Source organism: Gorilla gorilla, chromosome 13, assembly GCF_029281585.2.
Source record: "Gorilla gorilla gorilla isolate KB3781 chromosome 13, NHGRI_mGorGor1-v2.1_pri, whole genome shotgun sequence".
Taxonomy (NCBI): Eukaryota; Metazoa; Chordata; class Mammalia; order Primates; family Hominidae; genus Gorilla; species Gorilla gorilla.
The window spans coordinates 49,852,234-49,872,201 of NC_073237.2; the positions used below are offsets into that span (position 1 = coordinate 49,852,234).

The window sequence follows — 19,968 nt, forward strand, 5'->3', positions numbered from 1 at the left end:
ATGCCCATTGCACCATGACCAGGTCATAGTAGGAACTATCTACATCTGAAAAAAGCTTTTCCATGGAACTGGGGTTTTTATTCTCCAGATTTTCAAATATCTTACCTAGCAATTTTTGAAAACTTCCTCTATTTGCTTGAGGGCTATCCATTTCTTAGATGCTGCTCTGTGGGTTCCTCGTTTACTGTGCTGAGGTGACCAGGGAAAGTTCAGAAACTAGGCCCTGTTTCCCCAAGCTGTCTCCCAAGCCAGGAACAGGGTACATCCCCTCCTGCTCCCAGTTAGTGGCTCAGGGAGCTCTTCCCACTTAGTGGCTCAGGATCTCTGCAGAGACCAGGTGGTCTAGAAGCACTTGCCCTTCACCCTGGGGCACCGCCATCCACCATTTTCCATCCTGGGTCATCTCTCTTGAATCTGTAGGACAGTGTTGGTTATGAGGACCCAGTGGCAGAGGTTGGGCTGGACCAGCATGTGGCAGAGCTGTAGCTTAACTAGGGACATGTCCAGAAGTGACTGTCATTGAAGATTATAGGAAGGGACAGTCTCAAAACTGATCAGGGCTCCTTCCATGTCTTCCTTGTAGTCAACACATTTCCTCTTTAATCCTTGAGCAAACATCGTGTCATGTGTCATGATGGTTGCCTGCCCAGCCCAGTCCACTGTCATCGTCCCACTCACCACCACCGAGTAGAGTGTGACATCTGGCCAGCACAGGGTGGAGAAGGTCTATTCAGATTTTTTGTATTTCCTGTTAAGCCTGTTTTGGAAATTTATGTATTTTCTAGGAATTCATCTCTTTTATTCACGTTATCTAATATGTTGACATAAAGTTGTTCATAGTAGTCCCTTAAAATCCTTTCAATTTTTGTAGTGTCAGTAGTGATGTCCTCTCTTTCATTCCTAATTTTCGTAACCTATCTTCTTTTTTTGTTTTGTGTAGTTAGTGTACTTAAAGGTTTGTCAATTTTGTTAATCTCTTTAAAATACATACTTTTATCTTGATTTTCTTTATTGTTGTCATTTTCCATTTCCTTTATTTGTACTATAATTTCTAATTTCCTCCCTATTTCTTTTTTTCTACTTGCTTTGAGTTTACTTTTTGAGATGGAAGCTTAAGTTATTCGGTTGAAACCTTTATTTTTTCTAATATAGATTTTTAAAGCTATAAATTGCCCTCCCTGTACTACTTTAGCTGTACCACATAAATTTTGATATGCGGTGTTCTTTTTTATTCAATTAAAACTATCTTAATTTCCTATTTGATCTGTTGTTTGATCATGGATTGTTTAGAAGTATGTTGTCTAATTTCCGAATGTGGAGATGTCTCAAATTTGTTTCTGCTGTTGATTTCTAATTTAATTCCTTTGTGGCTGGAAAACACACTTTGTATGAGTTCAGTTATTTTAATTTATTAGGATTTATTTTATGGATTAGCATATGATGTATCTAGAACAATTTTTCATATGTGCTTGAGAAGAACATGTATTCTGATAGTAGGTTACAGTATTCTATAAATGTCAGTTAGGGCAGTTGGTTGATGTGTTTGTTGATGTCTTTTATATCCTCACTGCTTTTCTGTTTAGATTTTCTGTCAATTATTGAGAATGGGGTATTGAAATCTTTAAATATTGTTGAATTGTTATTTCTTCTTTTAATTCTTTCAGGTTTTGCTTTATGTATTTGAGAGTGCTCTTGTTAGGTATGTATAGATTTATAATTGTTATGTGGTCCTGACTGTATACAGTACTGTTGGGTTTATAACAGAAAATACATGTACAAGTCAATATCACTTAAGAAAATCCTTCATGAAGCAGTAAATATGTATAAATATATATATTTTAAAAGAGAAAGAGGAAGGAAGGAAACGGAATTATATCGAAACAAAGTTTCTGTATTTTACCGAATTAAATAAGTATAAATCCAGAATAGATTGTGATGAGTTACAATGGACATTCTAATTGTTACACTAACTGCTAAGAAAATAAGCCAGTAAAATATGCTTAAAATCAATAGAGGAATTAAAATGGTACACTAAAAATAGATGTTTAATACAAAAGCAGGAAGGAAGGAACAGAGAAAAAAATATAAGACACAGAAAACTAATTGTAAAAATGGCATGCAGACATCCAGTTGTACCAATAATACTTTGATGTAAATGGAGTAAAAACCTCAATAAAAAGGCAAACATTTTCAGACTGTATAAAAAGCAAGATCCAACTATATGTCTGTAAGATAAAATTTAGATTCAGACATAAATAGGTTGAAAATAAGAAAATTAAAAAACAGATATCATGCAAGCAGTAATCATAAGAGCTAGAATAGCTACCTTGATATCAGGCAAAATAGATTTTAAGCTAAGAAATATTACTAGATAGAAGAATATTTTATAAGAGATATACTGAAAGGTTATAATTTTATATCAATAACTTTTACTGTTTCATGAAGTATTTTTGTGAGTGAAATTGGCTTTTTTCTTGTAGTTTTCATGATGGACAATACAATTGATTACTAGTAAAGACTGATGTTATGTCTCAATTTGTATGAAGGGATCATGGACCAGTTTTAGAACTGCTGACTTAAGCCATTTACATTTCATATAACTTCATTATAATTGTGTTTAAATCTGTCATCTTGCTATTTGATTATTATTTGTCTCATGTCTGCTGCTATCACAGAATACCTGCGACTGGAGAATATATAAAGAACAGAAATGTATTTATAGTTCTGAAGGCTGGAAAGTCTAAGATCAAGGCTCCAGCAGATTCAGTGTTTGATGACCTTCTTGTTGCATTCTCAGTGGCAGAAGGGACAAAAGTGCTAAAAGGGACCAAATTTACTCCCTCAATCCTCTAATAAGGCACTAATCTGTTCATGAGGACAGGTCCCTCATGACCTAATAATCTCCTAAAGGTCACACCTCTTAATACCATTATGTTAGGAATTATATATCAACATGAATTTTGGAAGGGACAGAAACATTCAAATTATAGTGTTCTATCTGTTCTTTGTTCCCTTTTCCTGCCTTTTTTGGAGTAACCCTGTATTTTCCTTTACTCCATTTTATTCCCACTATTGGTTTACTAGGTATACCTCTTTTAATTTTTAATGGTTTCTGTTAGAATTACAATATGCCATATCACAGACTACCCTTAGATATTACTATGCTACTTCAAGTATAATGTAAAAACACACAACATTTTGCTTCTATTTCCCCCTTTGTCCTATTGCATATTGTTGTTGTATATTTTTCTGATATATGTGTTATAAACTTCCTGATACATTATTATTACTTTTCTTTTGCCAGTCAGTTATCTTTTTAAAAAAAATTAAAAGTAGGAAAAATATCTTTCAAATTTCCCCATATGTTTATCATTTCTGGTGCTCTTCGTTCCTTTTGTAGATCCTAGTTTTCATGTAGCATCTTTATCCTTCTGTCTGAGAATTTCCTTTTACATTTCTTGTGATTCAGGCTTGCTGATGATAAATTTGCTCAGCATCTGTTTGTCTGAAAAATTTTTCTTTCACCCTCATTTCTGAAGCATATTTTTGTTGAATATAGAATTTGAGGTTGGTGGAGTTTGTCCCCTCCCCACATTCAGCCCCTTCCATTCTATTATTTTCTGGTATTTATATTTTCTGGTGAGAAGTCTGTGAAATTTTTTTCTTTTATTCAATATGTCATTTTTCTCCATTTTAGAAATAGTCCCATTATCTCTGGTTTTTAGTAGTTTAAGTATGATGTGTCTTGGTGTGGTTTTCATTGTGATTATCTACTTGAGTTTAAATTTGAGTCTATTATTTTCATCAGATTTGGAAAACTTTGGTCGTTATAACTTCAAATATTTTGTCCAATTCCTTACTCCTAAACACATGTAATATGACTTAGTATTGTCACCTAGCTTACTAAGACTCAGTTCATATTTTTCAAGGCTTTTTTTCTGCCTGTCCTTTTGTTTGAATAGTTTCTATGTTTCATGTTCACTCTCTTTTCCTCTGCAGTGTCTAATCTGCTGCTAACCCTGCTGCTAACCGTGAAATTTTCATTTTAGATATTGTATTTTTCATCTCCAGAAGTCATATTTAGTTTTTCTTTATATCATTCATTTCTCTTTTAATTATATACATGTTTTTCTTTAAATACTTAAACATGGTTATAACAGCTGTGTTTTAAGCTCCTTGTCTGTTAATTCCATCATCTGTCATTTTTGCATCTGTTTTTATTGACTAACTTTCTTCCTCATCATGGTCACATATCCTTGCTTCTTCCCATATTTAGTAAAGTTTAGTTGGATGCTGGATTGTTTTAATTTAGCATTTTGGAGTGACTGCTTTTGCACTTTCCTTTAAAAGTATTGGACTTTGTTTTGATAGTTGAATTACTTGCAAATCAGCTTGATCATTCTGAGACTTGTTTTTAACTTTTGTTGAAAAGGCTATGCTACTTCAAGTATAATAAAACCTAGTTTTAGGTTTATCCTGGAACTAAGGCATGTGTTCAATTTGAATGTCTCCAACCCTGTGTGAACTCTGAAAATTGTTCAGCTCCCAATTTCCCAGTAATTTTTTTTTGTTCAGCCTTGCAGTCTCATCCTACTCAAGTGTGGCTCTGTATCCAACAACAGTCTTGGAGATCTCATGAAGATTTCTGAAACTTTTGCTCTGCAGGATACCTTCCTTTGTGGTTATGTGCCCTGAAAACTCCAGCCTCCGTGTCTTCAATTCAGTGAGACTACTACTCTGCTTGGATTCCCCTCTTATACAATGGTCTACCACGTGACTGCAAGCAGAAATCTAAGGGAATTTCAGGAGTCACCTCATTTATTTTCCTTTTTTTCAGGGATTATAGTAGTACTATACCACCTGTCAGCCAATGTGTGAGAATGGTGGTTTCATACATTTTCTCCAATTCTTTCATTGTTACAGGAGCCTCCATTACTTTTCAAACAGTAATGCAGTTGCAGTTGCCTCTCCTTTTCTTCATTATGTCTTTATCTCTGGCAGTTTGAGCCAAGAGAGGGCATGGAGAAGTACAATGACTAGAGAGCACTTCTGTTGAGGCTCATTCATTGACTCCTACCCCAGTGCTTTATGAATGTGTGCTGCAGATGTCATACAGCATCACAGCTTCTTCTCTAATTTATGAGCCATAATTTTTTTTTTTGTATTTTCATTGTATTACCTGCTTGGTTGCAAGAGGATGATGAGGAGGACTACTATAGGATAAATTTGTTTTTATAGAGCAATTTCTCATGGATCACGAGGGATGGTACCCCGTTTTCCTCATTGATATCGGCTTGATCATCTGAGTCAGTGGGCTCATTGTGGAAACATATGGAATCCTTTATGCTTTTTCTCAGGCTGCTTCTGTTGCATGAAATAAAGCCAGAGTTGATTGTGAATTGAAGCCTCTGTAGATACTTTTTAAAAGATCTTGTTCCGTCAGCCTTATAACTAATCATCATCATCATTACCACCACCATCATCATCTATACTTTATTGAGGAATCTCAACCCACTGGAGCAAAGATATAAAGCTTTTTTTGTAAGTAAATGTGCCCTGTTAACTCCCATTTGCGCTACTGGATGATGGCTCCCTTAATGACATTTTGCTTAGATTCTGTAATGTTTTTCAGTCACTTTTCTTTATCAAAACATTTATTCTGATAGTTAAGCCTTGCTCATGTTTAATTTTAATCTTTTTTTTTTTTTTTTTTTGAGACAGAGTTTCGCTCTTGTCGCCCAGGCTGGAGTGCAGTGGCGCAATCTTGGCTCACTGCAACCTCCGCCTCCCGGGTTCAAGAGATTCTCCTGCCTCACCCTCCCGAGTAGTTGGGATTACAGGCACCTACCACCACGCCCAGCTAATTTTTGTGTTTTTAGTAGAGAAGGGGTTTCACCATGTTGGCCAGGCTGGTCTCGAACTCCTGACCATAGGTGATCCACCCGCCTTGGCCTCCCAAAGTGCTGGGATTACAGGCATGAGCCACCGCGCCCGGCCTAACTTTAATCTTTTGTACAATTCAAAGCCCTATTTCACTCCTACACCTAAGTCAGGCTAGAGTTGAAACTCCAGAGCTGCTTTCTCATGCAGAGATTCAAGTAGGAAAGAGGAAGAGGCCAAAGGACAAGAGCCAGGTTCTTCCCTATTGGTTGTTTCTGCTTCTCTAACCGGCACCAGCTGACTGTTGACATCTTCTGTGTGGTTAGTTTCCTCTTACTGGCTCTTTAGTCATCTCTCTGGAGAACGCTGGGAGAGACAAAAGATACTCTCCTCTGCAGATCCCTTGATTTGAGGGATCAGGCTTCCACTTGACCTCTTTCCTCTCCTTTGACTCCAGTGAAAGACAGTCTACCCGGCAACATCTTGTAGCTGGGATGCTTTTGCATGGTAGGTGAGGCTGTTTATTGAAGTATAGGTGAAATGAAAAATGTTCAGCCACCCCTAGGTGGTATCCACCCAGCTCATGGAAATTTTATTCTTTCTATGAAAACAATGGAAATGTAAGCAGCTTCTCAGCCAGCTCTCTCAACTCCACCATCTCTTCCTCACTCATTTCTCCAAGACCAAACAATACAACACATACTCAACAGGCCTGGTGCCTTACCAGCTTTCAGAGGATAGATGATCATTAATCTCTTGGTTAATGAAAAGTGAGGGTTTGGTGAACCTACAGAACTTAGCTAGAATTTCTTTTAGGGTCTTTCTCCCTTAGCTTTGAGGAGAAGCATCAGGTATCCTCCCCCATGGGAAAAGGGAGGTTATAGACTCTTCTTATGAATATTCACTCACAGGCAACACATCTTTGCCAGTTTTTCCTTTATTTTAATAGGATGGCTGGGGTTGGAGTTGGGGAAGACGGAAACCGGCACCCTGCCGTAAACCTAGAACATTTTGTGCCATCAGTTTATGCATTTGCTGCAATTCCAGGACAATGGGGAAAATCCTGTTTTATACTAACAACAACAACCATGAAACTATACTACTAGTAGCTGACATTTACTGACTTCTTATTAAATGCCATGCATGGTACTGAGAGCCTTACAGGCATTACCTCCTCAAATCCTCAGGACTATGAAATCATCCCTTATTATCTCTATTTTCCAGGTAAGAAAATTAAGGTCACCGGCTATTCTGTAGTAGAGCCAGAATTCAAACCTGGAGTCTGCCTTTTGAGTTACTAGTGGTGTTTTCCCCCCAGATTATGTATTTTGGGCGTTGATACGACTGAGTTTCCATCTTTAGGTGCATCTTCGCAGGTATCAATTGGAGGAACTGGAGAAGATGCACTGGCGCTGTGAGACAGAAGTCATTCTCAGCCAGGAGTGTCATTTTCTCCTTGGAGTCTCTAACTTCAGGATTCTGTGATTTGGCCATAAATAATAAATATGGTTTAGTAGAGGTTAATAAAATGTTTGTTGAATTACTGCCAACTTTATTCTAGGTCCTTGTTTCTTTGGTTGTTCTTTTAGGGACTAACTGCCTCTCTGGGAATTAATTTCCCAGTGTGGATTTGAATTAATTCCCCCAGGCCACAGAATTGTAATCTGGAAGAGTTCATTCAGCGAATGGCACCCAGCTTTTCTCTCTCTGGTTTGCCAAAGAGACTGTGAGGCTTTGTTTGAACACAGGCAACAGTGCTGGACGGCAGATGTTTACAAATAACATTTGTTTAATTGCTTAGGTACTTTATAATGTATTTTTCTCTTAAGCTGTGGAAAACATCCTTTATCAGCTTTAAATCAGAGTAACTTTGGAGGGCCCTTCTGGCTGCCTTTTTTCCTTGTGCATTGGTCCAGACAGATGCAGTGAACAAAAAGAAGAGAAAGGGGAAGCTGTTGGCAGTTACCCTCAACTTTGCCTCTTTGTAGCAGCAAGCAGCAATATAGAAATGAGTACCGTTTCCAGTTTTGCTCCCCACCCCCTGAGAAAAAAGCACCCAAACCAGCAGAAAAGCACTCAGAGCCATCTAGCTGAAAAGACAGTCAAGGAGGGGGATTGTTTGGTGGCAGCCCCTCTGTAGAAGTACACCTTACAGCATCTATAGTCAGTTTCTGAATTCTGCGAATTTCTCAGGGACCTGGCATGGCCTTTTTGGCTGGTACAAGCACTAGTAGAAGGTTTATGTGAGCATAATAAGAGTGCCCAAGGTGGCCTTTTACTCTGCACTGTGACTTCAGTCCCTTACAAGTGCTGCAGAGCGCCTGACTATTGCACATTGAGAGGAAGCGGGCATGTGGTAAGTTGGTCTAGATTTCAGATGCCTTCAGGTTTCTAGGGGAAGCCCGCAAGAGGAAATGGGACTCTCAGAACCACCTTCAGAGATATATTGTGGCCACAGACTCTTCTCACTCTAGCCTCAGCGTGCCAAGCTTTAGGGCCATTCTCCTCCACCCTTACATCATTTCCACTGACGCTTCTGAAAGTACCCACAGCCAGACCTCACCAGGAGAATTTGATTCAGTAGGGCTTGATGTCAAGTGGGAATTTGCATCCATATATCAATCCATAACATTTGAGATGTTCAGCTATGGTCAGTGTAACCACTACATTAGTGCTTTCTAAAATATGTCACTAAATATATCCTTTGTACGTAACAGTTACGAGAAGGTTCTCTAGAACTAAGATTCCAAACCTGGCTCTGCCACTTATTAGCTGTGTGACCCTGGACAATACACTTAAACTCTCTGTGCCTTATTTTCATAATCTCTGATATGGGGATGGTAGTATTTACCTCGTGCGGCAGTTTGGGGATTAGATGAATTATCACATGTGAAACACTTAGGATGCAGCAATCTCTCAATACATTGTTATGATTTGCCTGTAGAGGAAAGAACATTTGCTTTGAGGTTTGTTTTGCTGGATTCACATAGAAAAACAGAGAAAATTTCCTTGCTCTACATCTGGCCATTACATAGCAAGAGCCTTTGGAGCTACTCTGGAGTGCCAGTATATTGTTTCCTTTTAATTCTTGCTGTGATTTATGTCTCTTCTTCAAAAAACAAGCTTTCTTATACAACCCAGATTTTATAAAATGTTTTTATTTTCAAATCAATACAATTTATTTAAAAATAAAAAATAAGTCTTAGGGACTACTTTGGCTTCTCCAGGAGTCAGTCTGATAGTAGACAAGGCACCAATCCTCCTGTGACAAATACACTTATTCTAGGCAAATACTCTTAGTATTTTTTAAGTTTAATTAGCTTCAACAAATATTTGTTAAATACGTACTAGATGTGAGGCACTTTTGGTAAAGGGAGGAAATAAGGGAAATAAATCTAACCTTTATGGAGCAGCTGCTTTATGCCAAATACTATTGTAAGAATTTCATAATCACCCTGTTTAATATCTGCAATGGATGTGGTTAGCTGTAGTTTACAGATAAAAACCCTGAGACTCAGAGTTTGTTGCTCTGGCATTTATAAAATCCCAGGCTCTCCTCTTTCCACTGTGCCATACCATCTCAGAAGATTCAAAGATAAAGATGGAACAGAGTCTGACCTAATGATGGTGTTTTATATTTACACAGTCTATTGTGGTTTATAGCAGCATGCATGTCTACATTCTGCATTCTGATTTGAATACAGATCCCGTAACTGCTGCCCTATCCTGTATTCCAGCCGACGTTTACAGAGTTGATCATAACCTATGTTTGTAGGGACCTTGATGCTATCGGAGTGCTTTTGTCCTACTTCACATGTTTATCATAATCTTTTGAAGGAATTAATGACAATCCTAGTGATGGCAATATTTAGTAACCATTTACCATGTGCCAGGCACTATGCTAAGAGTTTTCCACATTGTCTCATTTAACCCTTAGCGTAGCTGGTAGATCATTTTCACATCTCCATTTTATAGATAAGGCCACTACAAGCATTATTGCAGTGCAAAAGTTAAAACTCACATCCAAGTCTATCTGCCTCCAGATCCCCAAATCTTAATCACTGTTATACTAAAATATTATATGTATCTAATTAATGAAGAAACCAAGGCTCAAAGGGGTTATGGCCTTGCCCTAAGTATGTCAGTTAGACTGGGAATCAATCTCCCATCTTCTGATGATACACTTCTGATCAATAAAGCACACAAATGCAATAGTAAAAGGCAGAATAGGCAACAAAATAGGAAAAATGGCAGATGTGTGGTCCAGTGGGGTCAGGAAAGGCTTATGAAGAAAGTGAGCTGGACCTAATAGGATGAATAAGATTTCCAGAAATAGACAAAACCAGGAAGGATATTTCAGATGAATGGAAGAGGATTAGCAAAATGAGAAGACATGGATAGTACAGAAACAAAAACATGCTAGTGTTAATTTACCACAATATGAGGTGTACCTAGGGTGTTGGGACATGAGTCTAGAAAGCTATGTGTGCTTCTGTGCAAGTCTGAAGTATTAGCTCCTACATTGTTGGAGAATGGGGAGCCATTGAATGTTTTTGAGCAAGGAATGTGTCATGGTCAAGGCCACACTTTCAACAATTTTAAAAATTGATACATAATCATTGTTCATATTCACAGGGTACAAGTGATGTTTTAATACATGCATGCAATATGTAATGATTAAATTGGGATAATTAGCATATTCATCACCTCAAACATATATTTTTGTGATGGGAACATTTCAACTCTTCTAGCTATTTTGAAATATACAATAAATTATTATTAACTATAGTCAGCCTACTGTGCTGTCTAACACTAGAACTGAGTTCTTCCATCTGACTGTATGTTTGTATCCTTTAACCTCTCTTCATCCCTTTTTGCTCATTCTTCTCAGCTTCTAGTATCCATTATTCTACTCTCTACCTCCATGAGATCAACTTTTTTAGCTCCCACATATGAGTGAGAACATACAATATTTGTCTTCCTGTGCCTGGCTTGTTTTACTTAATGTAATGATCTCCAGATCCATTCATCTTGCTGCAAATGACAGGATTTCATTTTAGTGTTCCATTGTGTATGTATACACACCATATTTTCTTTATTCATTCATTTATGGACACTTAGGTTGATTCCATGTAATGGATATTGTGAATAATGCTATAGTAAACATGAAAGTGCAGGTATTTGTTTGATATACTTATTTTCCTTGAAAAAAATGCACAGGAGTGGCATTGCTGGATCAGTTTTGTGAGACACCTCTATACTGTTTTCCACAATGGCTGTACTAATTTACATTCCCACTAACAGTGTATACGAGTTCCCTTTTCTCCACATCCTCATCAGCCTTCATTAGTTTTTGTCTCTTTGATGGTAGCCATTCTGAGGTGAGATGATGTCTCACTACAGTTTTGATTTTTATTTCCTTAATGATTAGGATGTTGAGCATTTTTTCATATACCTGCTGGCCATTTGTATGTTTTCTTTTGATAAATATTTATTCAAATCCTTTGACATAATCACACTTCTTAATGTGATTATTTGGTTATTTGCTGTTGAGTTGTTTGAGTTCTTTCTATATTCTGTATATTAGTCCCTTGTTGGATGAATGTTTGTAAATATTTTCTCCCATTCGACAACTCCACTCTTCAATCTGTGATTGTCTCCTTTGCTTTGCAGAAGCTTTTTAGTTTAACATAGTCCCATTTGTATATTTTTGTTTTTGTTCCCTGTGCTTTTAAAGAGTGGCTATAAAATCTTTGCCTAGGCCAGTGTCCTGAAGCATTTCCCAAATGTGTTCTTCTAGTAGTTTTATAGTTTCAGGTCTTACATTTAAGTCTTTAATTCTTTTAGTTCAATTTAATGGCTTTTGTATATGGTGAGAGCTGGGGATCTAGTTTTATTCTTCTGCATATTAGTACGCAATTCCCAGAACCATTTATTGGAGAAGCTGTAATTTCCCCAATGTATGTTCATGGTACCTTGGTCAAAAATCCGTTGAGTGTAAATGCCTGGATTTATTTCTGCATTCTCTATTCTCGTTCATTGGCCTGTGTTCATTTTTATACTAATACCATGCTGTTTTGGTTACTATAGCTTTGTAGTATATTTTGAAGTCAGATAGTTGATGCCTGCAGCTTTGTTCTTTTTGCTCAGGATTGCTTTGGCTATTTGGGGTCTTTGTGGTTCTGTGCAAATTTTAGGATTGTTTTTCTATTTCTCTGAAGAATGTCATTGTTATTTTGTTAGGGATTGCATTGAATCTGTACATTGCTTTGGGTAACGTGGTCATTTTAACAATATTAATTCTTCCAATCCATGAGCACGAGATGTCTTTGCATGTTTTTGTCCTCTTCAATTTCTTGTATCAGTGTTTTGTACTTTCCATTGTAGAAGTTTTTCACCTCCTTGTTTGAATTCATTCCTAGGTATTTTGGGGGTGGGGAGTAACTGTTGTAGATGGGACAGCTTCATGTCATTTTCAGCCAGTTTGTGTTTGGTTTATGTAAATGCTACTGATTTTTATGTGTTGATTTTGTATTCTGTAACTTTACTGAATTCGTTTATCAGTTCTAAGAGTTTTTTGGTAAAGTCTTTATGTTTTTCTCTATATAAGATCATGTTGTCTGCAAAGAGGGGCAGTTTCCTTCTTTTCCAGTGTGGATGCCTTTTATTTCTTTCTCTTGCCTGATTGCCCTGGCTAGGACTTCCAGTAGTATATTGAATAAGAGTGGGGAGGCTGGGTGCTGTGTCTCACGCCTGTAATCCCAGCACTTTGGGAGGCTGAGGCGGGTGGATCATGAGGTCAAGAGTTTGAAACCAGCCTGGCCAACACAGTGAAAACCCCATCTATACTAAAAATAGAAAAATTAGTTGGGTGTGGTGGCGAGCACCTGTAATCCCAGCTACTTGGGAGGCTGAGGCAGGAGAATCGCTTGAACCCAGGAGCTGGAGGTTGCAGTGAGCCGAGAACACGCCACAGCACTCCAGCCTGGGCGACAGAGCTAGACTCTGTCTCAAAAAAAAAAAAAAAAAAGTGTTGAAAGTAAACTTACTTGTCTTTTTCCAGTTCTTAGGGGAAAGGCTGTCAGTTTCTGCCCATTCAGTATGATGTTAGCTGTTGGTTTGCCATATATGTCCTTTATTATGTTGAGTTATGTTCCTTCTATGCCTAATTTTTGAAAATTTTTATTATGAGGTAATGTTAAATTTTATCAAATACTTTTTCTGTATCTATTGATATGATCATGTGGTTTTGGACATTCATTCTGTTGATGTGCTGTATCACATTCATTGATTTATGTATGTTGAACCATACTTGTATCTCTGAAATAAATTCCACTTGTTCATGATGTATTATCTTTCTGATGAGTTGTTGGATTTGGCTTGCTTGTATTTTGTTGAGGAGTTTTGCATTTATGTTCACCAGGCACGTTGGCCTGTAGTTTTCTTTTTTTGTTGTGTCTTTCTCTGGTTTTGGTGTCAGGATAATTCTGGCTCCGTAGAATGAGTTAGGAAGAATTCTCTTACCTTCACCTTTTGAAATACTTTGAGAAGAATTGGTATTCTTCTTTGCAAGTTTGGTAGAATTCAGCAGTAAAGCCATTCCGTCCTGGGCTTTCTTTGTGGGAAGACTTTTTATTGTGACTCCATCTCATTCTGTATTATTGATCTATTCAGATATTGTGTTTCTTCCTGATTCAATCTTGGTAGGTTGTATGTGCCCAGGAACTTATCCTTTTCCTCTAGGTTTTCCAATTTGTTAGTGTGTATTAATAGTTGCTTATGATAGTCTCTACTGATCATTTGTATTTCAATGCCTCATTTTTCATATATGATTTCATTTATGATTTATGTTTTCTCTCTTTTCCTGGTCAGTCTAGCTAGTGGTCTTTCAAGTTTGTTCATCTTTTCAAATAGCCAACTTTTTGTTTTGTTAATCCTTTGTATTGTTTTTAAGTCTCCATTTCATTTATTCCTGCAGTAATCTTTATTATTTCTTTTCTTCTCCTAACTTTGGGTTTGGCTTGTTCTTGCTTTTCTAGTTCTTTAAGGTTATTTATTTGAAATTGCTAGGTTGTTTATTTGAAACCTTTCTACTTTTTTGATGTAGGAATTCATTGCTATAAACTTCTCTCTTAGGACTGCTTTTGCTGTATCCTGTAGGCTTTGTTATGTTGTGTTTTCATTTTCATTTGTTTCAGCCTTTTTGATTCCCCCTTAATTTCTTCTTTGACCCAGTGGTCATTCAGAGCCATGTTGTTTAATCTTCATGTATTTGTACAGTTTCCAAAGTTCCTCTTGTTATTGATTTTTACTTTTGTTTCATTGTAGTGCATGAAAATACTTGGGCCGAGCACAGTGGCTCACGCCTGTAATCCTAGCACTTTGGGAGGCTGAGGTGGGCAGATCACCTGAGGTCAGGAGTTCAAGACCAGCCTGGACAACATGGTGATACCCCATCTCTACTAAAAATACAAAAATTAGCTGGGCATGGTGGTGCATGCCTGTAATCCCAGTTACTCAGGAGACTGAGGCAGGAGAATCACCTGAGCCCGGGAGGCGGAGGTTGCAGTGAGCCAGGATCTCGCCACTGTGCTCAAGCCTGGGCGACAGAGCAAGACTCTGTCTCAAACAAACAAACAAACAAATAGTTGATATGATTTTGATTTTTAAAAATTTTTTGATGCTTGTTTTGTGCCCAAGTGTGATCTAGAGAATGTTCCATGTGTTTGTGAGAAGAATGTGTTTCCTGCCACTATTGGATGAAATGTTCTGTAAATATCTGTTAAGTCCATTTGGTCTAAAGTGCAGTTTAAATCCAGTGTTATTTTGTTGATTTTCGTCTAGATTATCAGTCCGACGCTGACAGTGAGGTGTTGAATTTCCCAACTATTATTATATTAGCATCTATTGCTCCCTTTAGGTCTAATAATACTTGCTTTGTATATCTGGGTGCTCTGGCTTGCGTACATATATATTTAAAATTGTTGTATTAAATTGATACCATTATCATTATATAATAAACTTCTTTGTCACTTTTTATGGGTTTTGACTTGAAGCCTGTTTTATCTGATATAAGTATAGCTACTTTTGCTGGCTTGTGGATTCCATTTGCATGAAATATCTTTATCAGTCCTTTCACTCGCAGTCTATATGTATCTTTACAAGTGAAGTGAGTGTTCGTGTAGGCAGCATATAGTTGGGATGCCTTCTAAGTAGGGAATTTAATCTGTCGGTATCTCCTAAGTGGGGAATTTAATCTGTTTTCATTCAAGGCTATTATTGATACGAGGATGTATTCCTGTCATTTTATTAAATGTTTTCTGGGTGTTTTGTGTATCCTTTGTTCCTTTCTTCTTCTCATGTGTTTATCATTGCAGTTTGGTGGTTTTCTGTAGTGGTAAAGTTTGACTCCCTTCTATTTCTCATTTGTGTGTCTGCCCTACCAGTGAGTTTTATATGTTCATGTGTTTTTGTGATGGTAAAGATCATCTTTCACTTCCAGATATAGGACTCCCTTAAGCATTTCTTGTAGGGTAATTCTAGTCATAATGAATTCCTCAGTTTGCTTGTCTGAGAAACTTTATGGCCGACAGTTTTTTCTTTCAACACTGTGAAAACATCATCCCATTTTCTTCTGGCCTGTAAAGTTTCTGCTGAGAAATCTACTGTTAGTATGATGAGGACTCCCTTATATGTGACTTCATGCTTATCTCTTCCTGTTTTCAGAATCTTCTCTTTGTCTGTTGTCAAACTGTTTTGACAGTTTGACTATAATGTGCTTTGGAGAAGGCCTTTTTGGATTGAACCTATTTAGGGATTCTTTAGCTTTCTGTATCTGAATATCTATATCTCTCAAAAGATTTGAGAAATTTTTAGCTATTATTTTATTAAATATGTTTTCTGTGCCTTTGGCCACCTCTTCTCCTTCTAGAACTCTCAGAATTCAAATATTTCTTTGCCTTATAGGGTCCCATATGTCAATTTTGGCTTTCCTTGTTTTTTTTTTTTTTCCTGTCTGACTGTGTTCTTCAAAAGACCTGTCTTCAAGTTCAGACATTCTTTCTTCTGCTTGATCTAGTCTATTGTTGAAGCACTCAATTGTATTTTTTATTTTATTCATTCAGTTGTTCAGTTCCAGGATTTCTGTCTGGTTCTTTTCTATGATATCTGCCTCTTTGTATAATTTCTCATTCAGATCATGAATTGTTTTTCTGATTTTTTGGTATTGTTTACTTGTGTTCTCTTGTATCTCACTAATCTTCCTTAATATCATTATTTTGAATTCTTTTCTGGGCATTTCACAAATTTCCTTTTCTTTCAGATCTGTTACTGGAGACTTAGTGAGTTCTTTTGGAGGTTTTATGTTTCCTTGCTTTTTACATGTTTTGTGTGTTTGTGTGTGTGTGTCATTACATGAAATCTGTGTATCTGGTGTGGCAGTCTTTTGTAGGGAGAGAGTTTTTCATATATATATATATATGTATATAAAGTCAACACTATATATATATATATATATAGTGTTGGTTTGGTTGGGTGCTTTGGCTTTGACTCTGAGTGGACACAGCAGTCTCTGTATGATTTCCCTGGCTGTAATCAGCATCAGTGGTCCTATGAGTTCCTCAGTGGTCTAGACTGCAATTATTTATGGATACTATGGTGAGGCTGTGCTAGGGACAAAGGTGCCAGGTGAGCTAATCCTCGGGTACCCTTGTTGGTGATGGTGGGCAGAGTAGGCCTGTCTTCAAGTCCCCAGATCGTATGCATGAGCACCAGTGGTGGCAGATGGGGTGGATCAATCTCTAGGAGACTGGATAGTGCACTTGGGTGCTGGTTGTAGTGGGTGGAGTGAGCCTGTTCTCAGGCCCCTGGATGGTGCACATGGGTGCTGGCAGTGGTGGATGGAGCAGGTCCATTTCCAGGTCCCCAGACAACACACATATGTGCTGGTGGCAGCGTTGGGAGGGTGTCTTCAGACTCCCCTGATGGTTTGTGCAGGCATCAGCTGTAGTGGGCAGGGAAGATCAATCCCCAGGCCCCTGGACAGTGCACTCAGGCATAGGTGTCAGTGGTAGTGGGCAGGGCAAGCTTGCTTTCTGGACCCAGATGACACACGCAGTCACTGGCAGCTGTGGCCATGGTGGGGCAAGGAGGTCCTCAGCCCCCAAATGTTGCACACAGGTGGGCAGGGTGCAGGTTGATCCCCAGACCCCTGGATGACATGCATAAACACTGGCAGTAGTGGGCAGCACAGGCCTCTACTCAGCATCTCACAGTGGTGTGTGCCGGTGCAGGTGCAGCAAGTGGAGCAGGTTGATCCCCAAACCCATGAATGATGTGAGCAGGCACCGGCATGAAGCCACAACTTAAGGAAGATTCTTGTGGCAGGCAACACTGAGACTAAGAGGAGCTCATTGTAATGATCCTTGAGATAGAAGGAAAATATAAACCAGTGTGGAAAATGTAGAAGGGGAAAATTCAGATAATACTGCCATATAGAATTAGCAATACCTCACAACTGTCTGGATGTTCAGGGCCAGAAAGAACGAGATATCAAATATAATTTACGTTTGAGCCTAGATCCCTAAAAAAATTGTGTTGTCACCAATGAAAATAGGAAATTTAGGATTATGAGTTAATTTAGGTGAGGAGATAATGATCTCCTTTTGGAATAAGGCACTTTGAGGTGAAGCCACTTATTAAAATGCAACCAAATATACAGTTAAGGGAGGCAGTCAGAGGAAGGTGATAGTAGCTTAGGCTATCAAGGAAGCAGGCATATAAAGAAAAAAGACAAGGCACAACTTTTGAGCATTTCTATATTTAGAGTGCCGGCAGATGATAAGGGGCTCTTAAAGGAGGTAAGGAAGTAAAAAAAGGAATGACTAACATTAAGAAATGTGACAGATAGTCAAGGAAGTTGAAATCAGAACAAAAAATTTAAGAGCAAGTTTGATTTTGGAGTGATTGTGAACAGGAAGGGCTTGACACTCGGGAAATCAAGAAAGCAAAGGATTAAGAAGCGAGTGAGCTGGACCAGGCAGAAAGAATGGGCAGCGAAATCTCACAGGAAATCTTTCAGTAAAACTCTCATCAAGAGACAAGATCAATTCAATCCCATTTTGCAGTGTCAAATGGCAAACTGCATGCAAGTCAAAGGGTGTATATGCTGTGTTAATATGCAAATCTGTATTTTCAGAAGATATGGAGAAAATGAAAAGTATTCAAAATCAACATGAGGGAGATTTCTAAGGCAGTTCTTCTAAAGAAGATGAATGAAAAATACAATGTCAGGCCGGGCGCGGTGGCTCACGCCTGTAATTCCAGCACTTTAGGAGGCCAAGGTGGGTGAATCACGAGGTCAGGAGATTGAGACCATCCTGGCTAACACGGTGAAACCCCGTATCTACTAAAAATACAAAAAAATTAGCCGGGCGTGGTAGCGGGTGCCTGTAGTCCCAGCTACTCCGGAGGCTGAGGCAGGAGAATGGTATGAACCCGGGAGGTGGAGCTTGCAGTGAGCCGAGATGGCGCCACTGCACTCCAGCCTGGGTGACAGAGCGAGTCTTGTCTCAAAAAAAAAAAAAAAAAAGAAAAGAAGAAAAATACAATGTCACAATGTCACAGGTGTCACAGGATGGAAATGAATTTTCAACTTAAGAAGAGATCACAATTTTGGCTTTGATACAACATTTCACTAGTAATTAGAGGAGTGAAAACTATAGCTTCTGAGAGAAAAAAATTCTAACGTTATTTCAAATTCAGACACCAAGTTTCTGGAAATAGCTAGTAATGCACCTGGCTACACAGGGCCCTTGTAGATAAACAAGATGGCTTCCTCATAGTGACACGGTGTTCAGAGTTCTCTTAGTAAATGCTTCATTTCAAAGCATACGTCTCTTCCAACATATTACAATGAAAGGACAGCAGTCTTTTGTTTTTCCTTATTATTATTATGACTTTTTTTGCAAGCTGAGATCTCTGTAACATGTTACAGTGTTGGCCAGATTAAAATGAGTCTTTTCAAAACAGTCAATATCTGAGTATTTGAAGAGGATACACAAACTTTCAGTTCTTCACAGGTGTGATAACTTTATCATGTACCTCTGGATAAAACCAGATTATGCAAAGAATAGACTCTGATTCCAGATCATTCATACTTACCTCTGAGTTCAAAACATACACATACACATGCACACACACACACACACAGAGTGAGAGAGAGAGAGAGAGAGAGAAGCTAAAATAGTACAGTTAGAGAACCAATGCTTAGTTTTAACTCTTTTGGAGGTAGCAAGACCTTCCCTTCCTGGGGAATATGGAAGTCTCATTGTTTTATTATTTTGACATGTGGCTGCCTTTAGATGAGTTTGTCTTTCTTTCTGTACATAGTCAAGAATCAGGAAATGAATAAAATGCTCATTGCTTACTTGCCTGTTCTCTCTACTTCAGTCCCTTACAAATTGAGAGAGCCCTGTTTGCTCTATTCTTGTGTTCTCTTTATTTAGAAAAGTATAGAATGTGAAACAGTTACCTCATTATTTTTAATGTTATTGTGAAAAAATTATAGAAAATCAAAAAAGAAAAAGATTATCTATAACTTCATCCTAAGAGAGACCACAATCTTTATTTTAATGTATTTCCATCCAGTCTTTTTTTGCTATGTGCATTCATTACATAATTGTACTCATAGTCTAATACAACTTTGCATTCTTTTTCATTTCTATTTCTATCTGAAGCATACATTCACTCTCCATGCCTCATCCTAGAGACTGACACAAAGATTTTCTACTTTGTCAAGAAGGCTGACTGGGAGACTGATATTTACCAATTCACTCTTGAGGGAAACACACTGGTTGGTTGGACTTGAATCCAGCTGTATCCTGGTTACATTTCTTCTAGTCCCTTAAAACAAAGAGGCTGTGTCACCCTTGAAAAGGCCTACTTATCTGCCTTAAACAGTGTGCCAGTTCTTTCATCTTCCAGAAATCTGAGAAGAATTTTTATCATGGTATATAAAGGGTATAAATATAAGTACAATGTAAGATGACAGCCAGGAGCAGTAGCTCATGCCTGTAATTCCAGCACTTT

At 38.0% G+C, this 19,968-nt stretch overlaps 1 protein-coding gene across 4 annotated transcripts in view; it reads left to right on the forward strand.

Moving 5' to 3' along the window:
* Nucleotides 1-19,968, forward strand: part of ZDHHC21 (zDHHC palmitoyltransferase 21) — a 131,255-nt gene that overhangs the window by 93,208 nt on the left and 18,079 nt on the right. For 2 of the 4 annotated variants that reach the window (XM_063696372.1, XM_063696371.1), the window contains one exon: nucleotides 4,576-10,968. The exons of 1 other annotated variant lie outside the window; for it this stretch is intronic. In XM_063696372.1, the coding sequence (XP_063552442.1) occupies nucleotides 4,576-4,695 (120 nt within the window). In that variant the 3' untranslated portion in view covers nucleotides 4,696-10,968. Of the gene's footprint in view, nucleotides 1-1,664; nucleotides 1,700-4,575; nucleotides 10,969-19,968 lie in introns of those variants that run through there. One more of the 4 variants, XM_063696373.1, reaches the window with a different exon arrangement.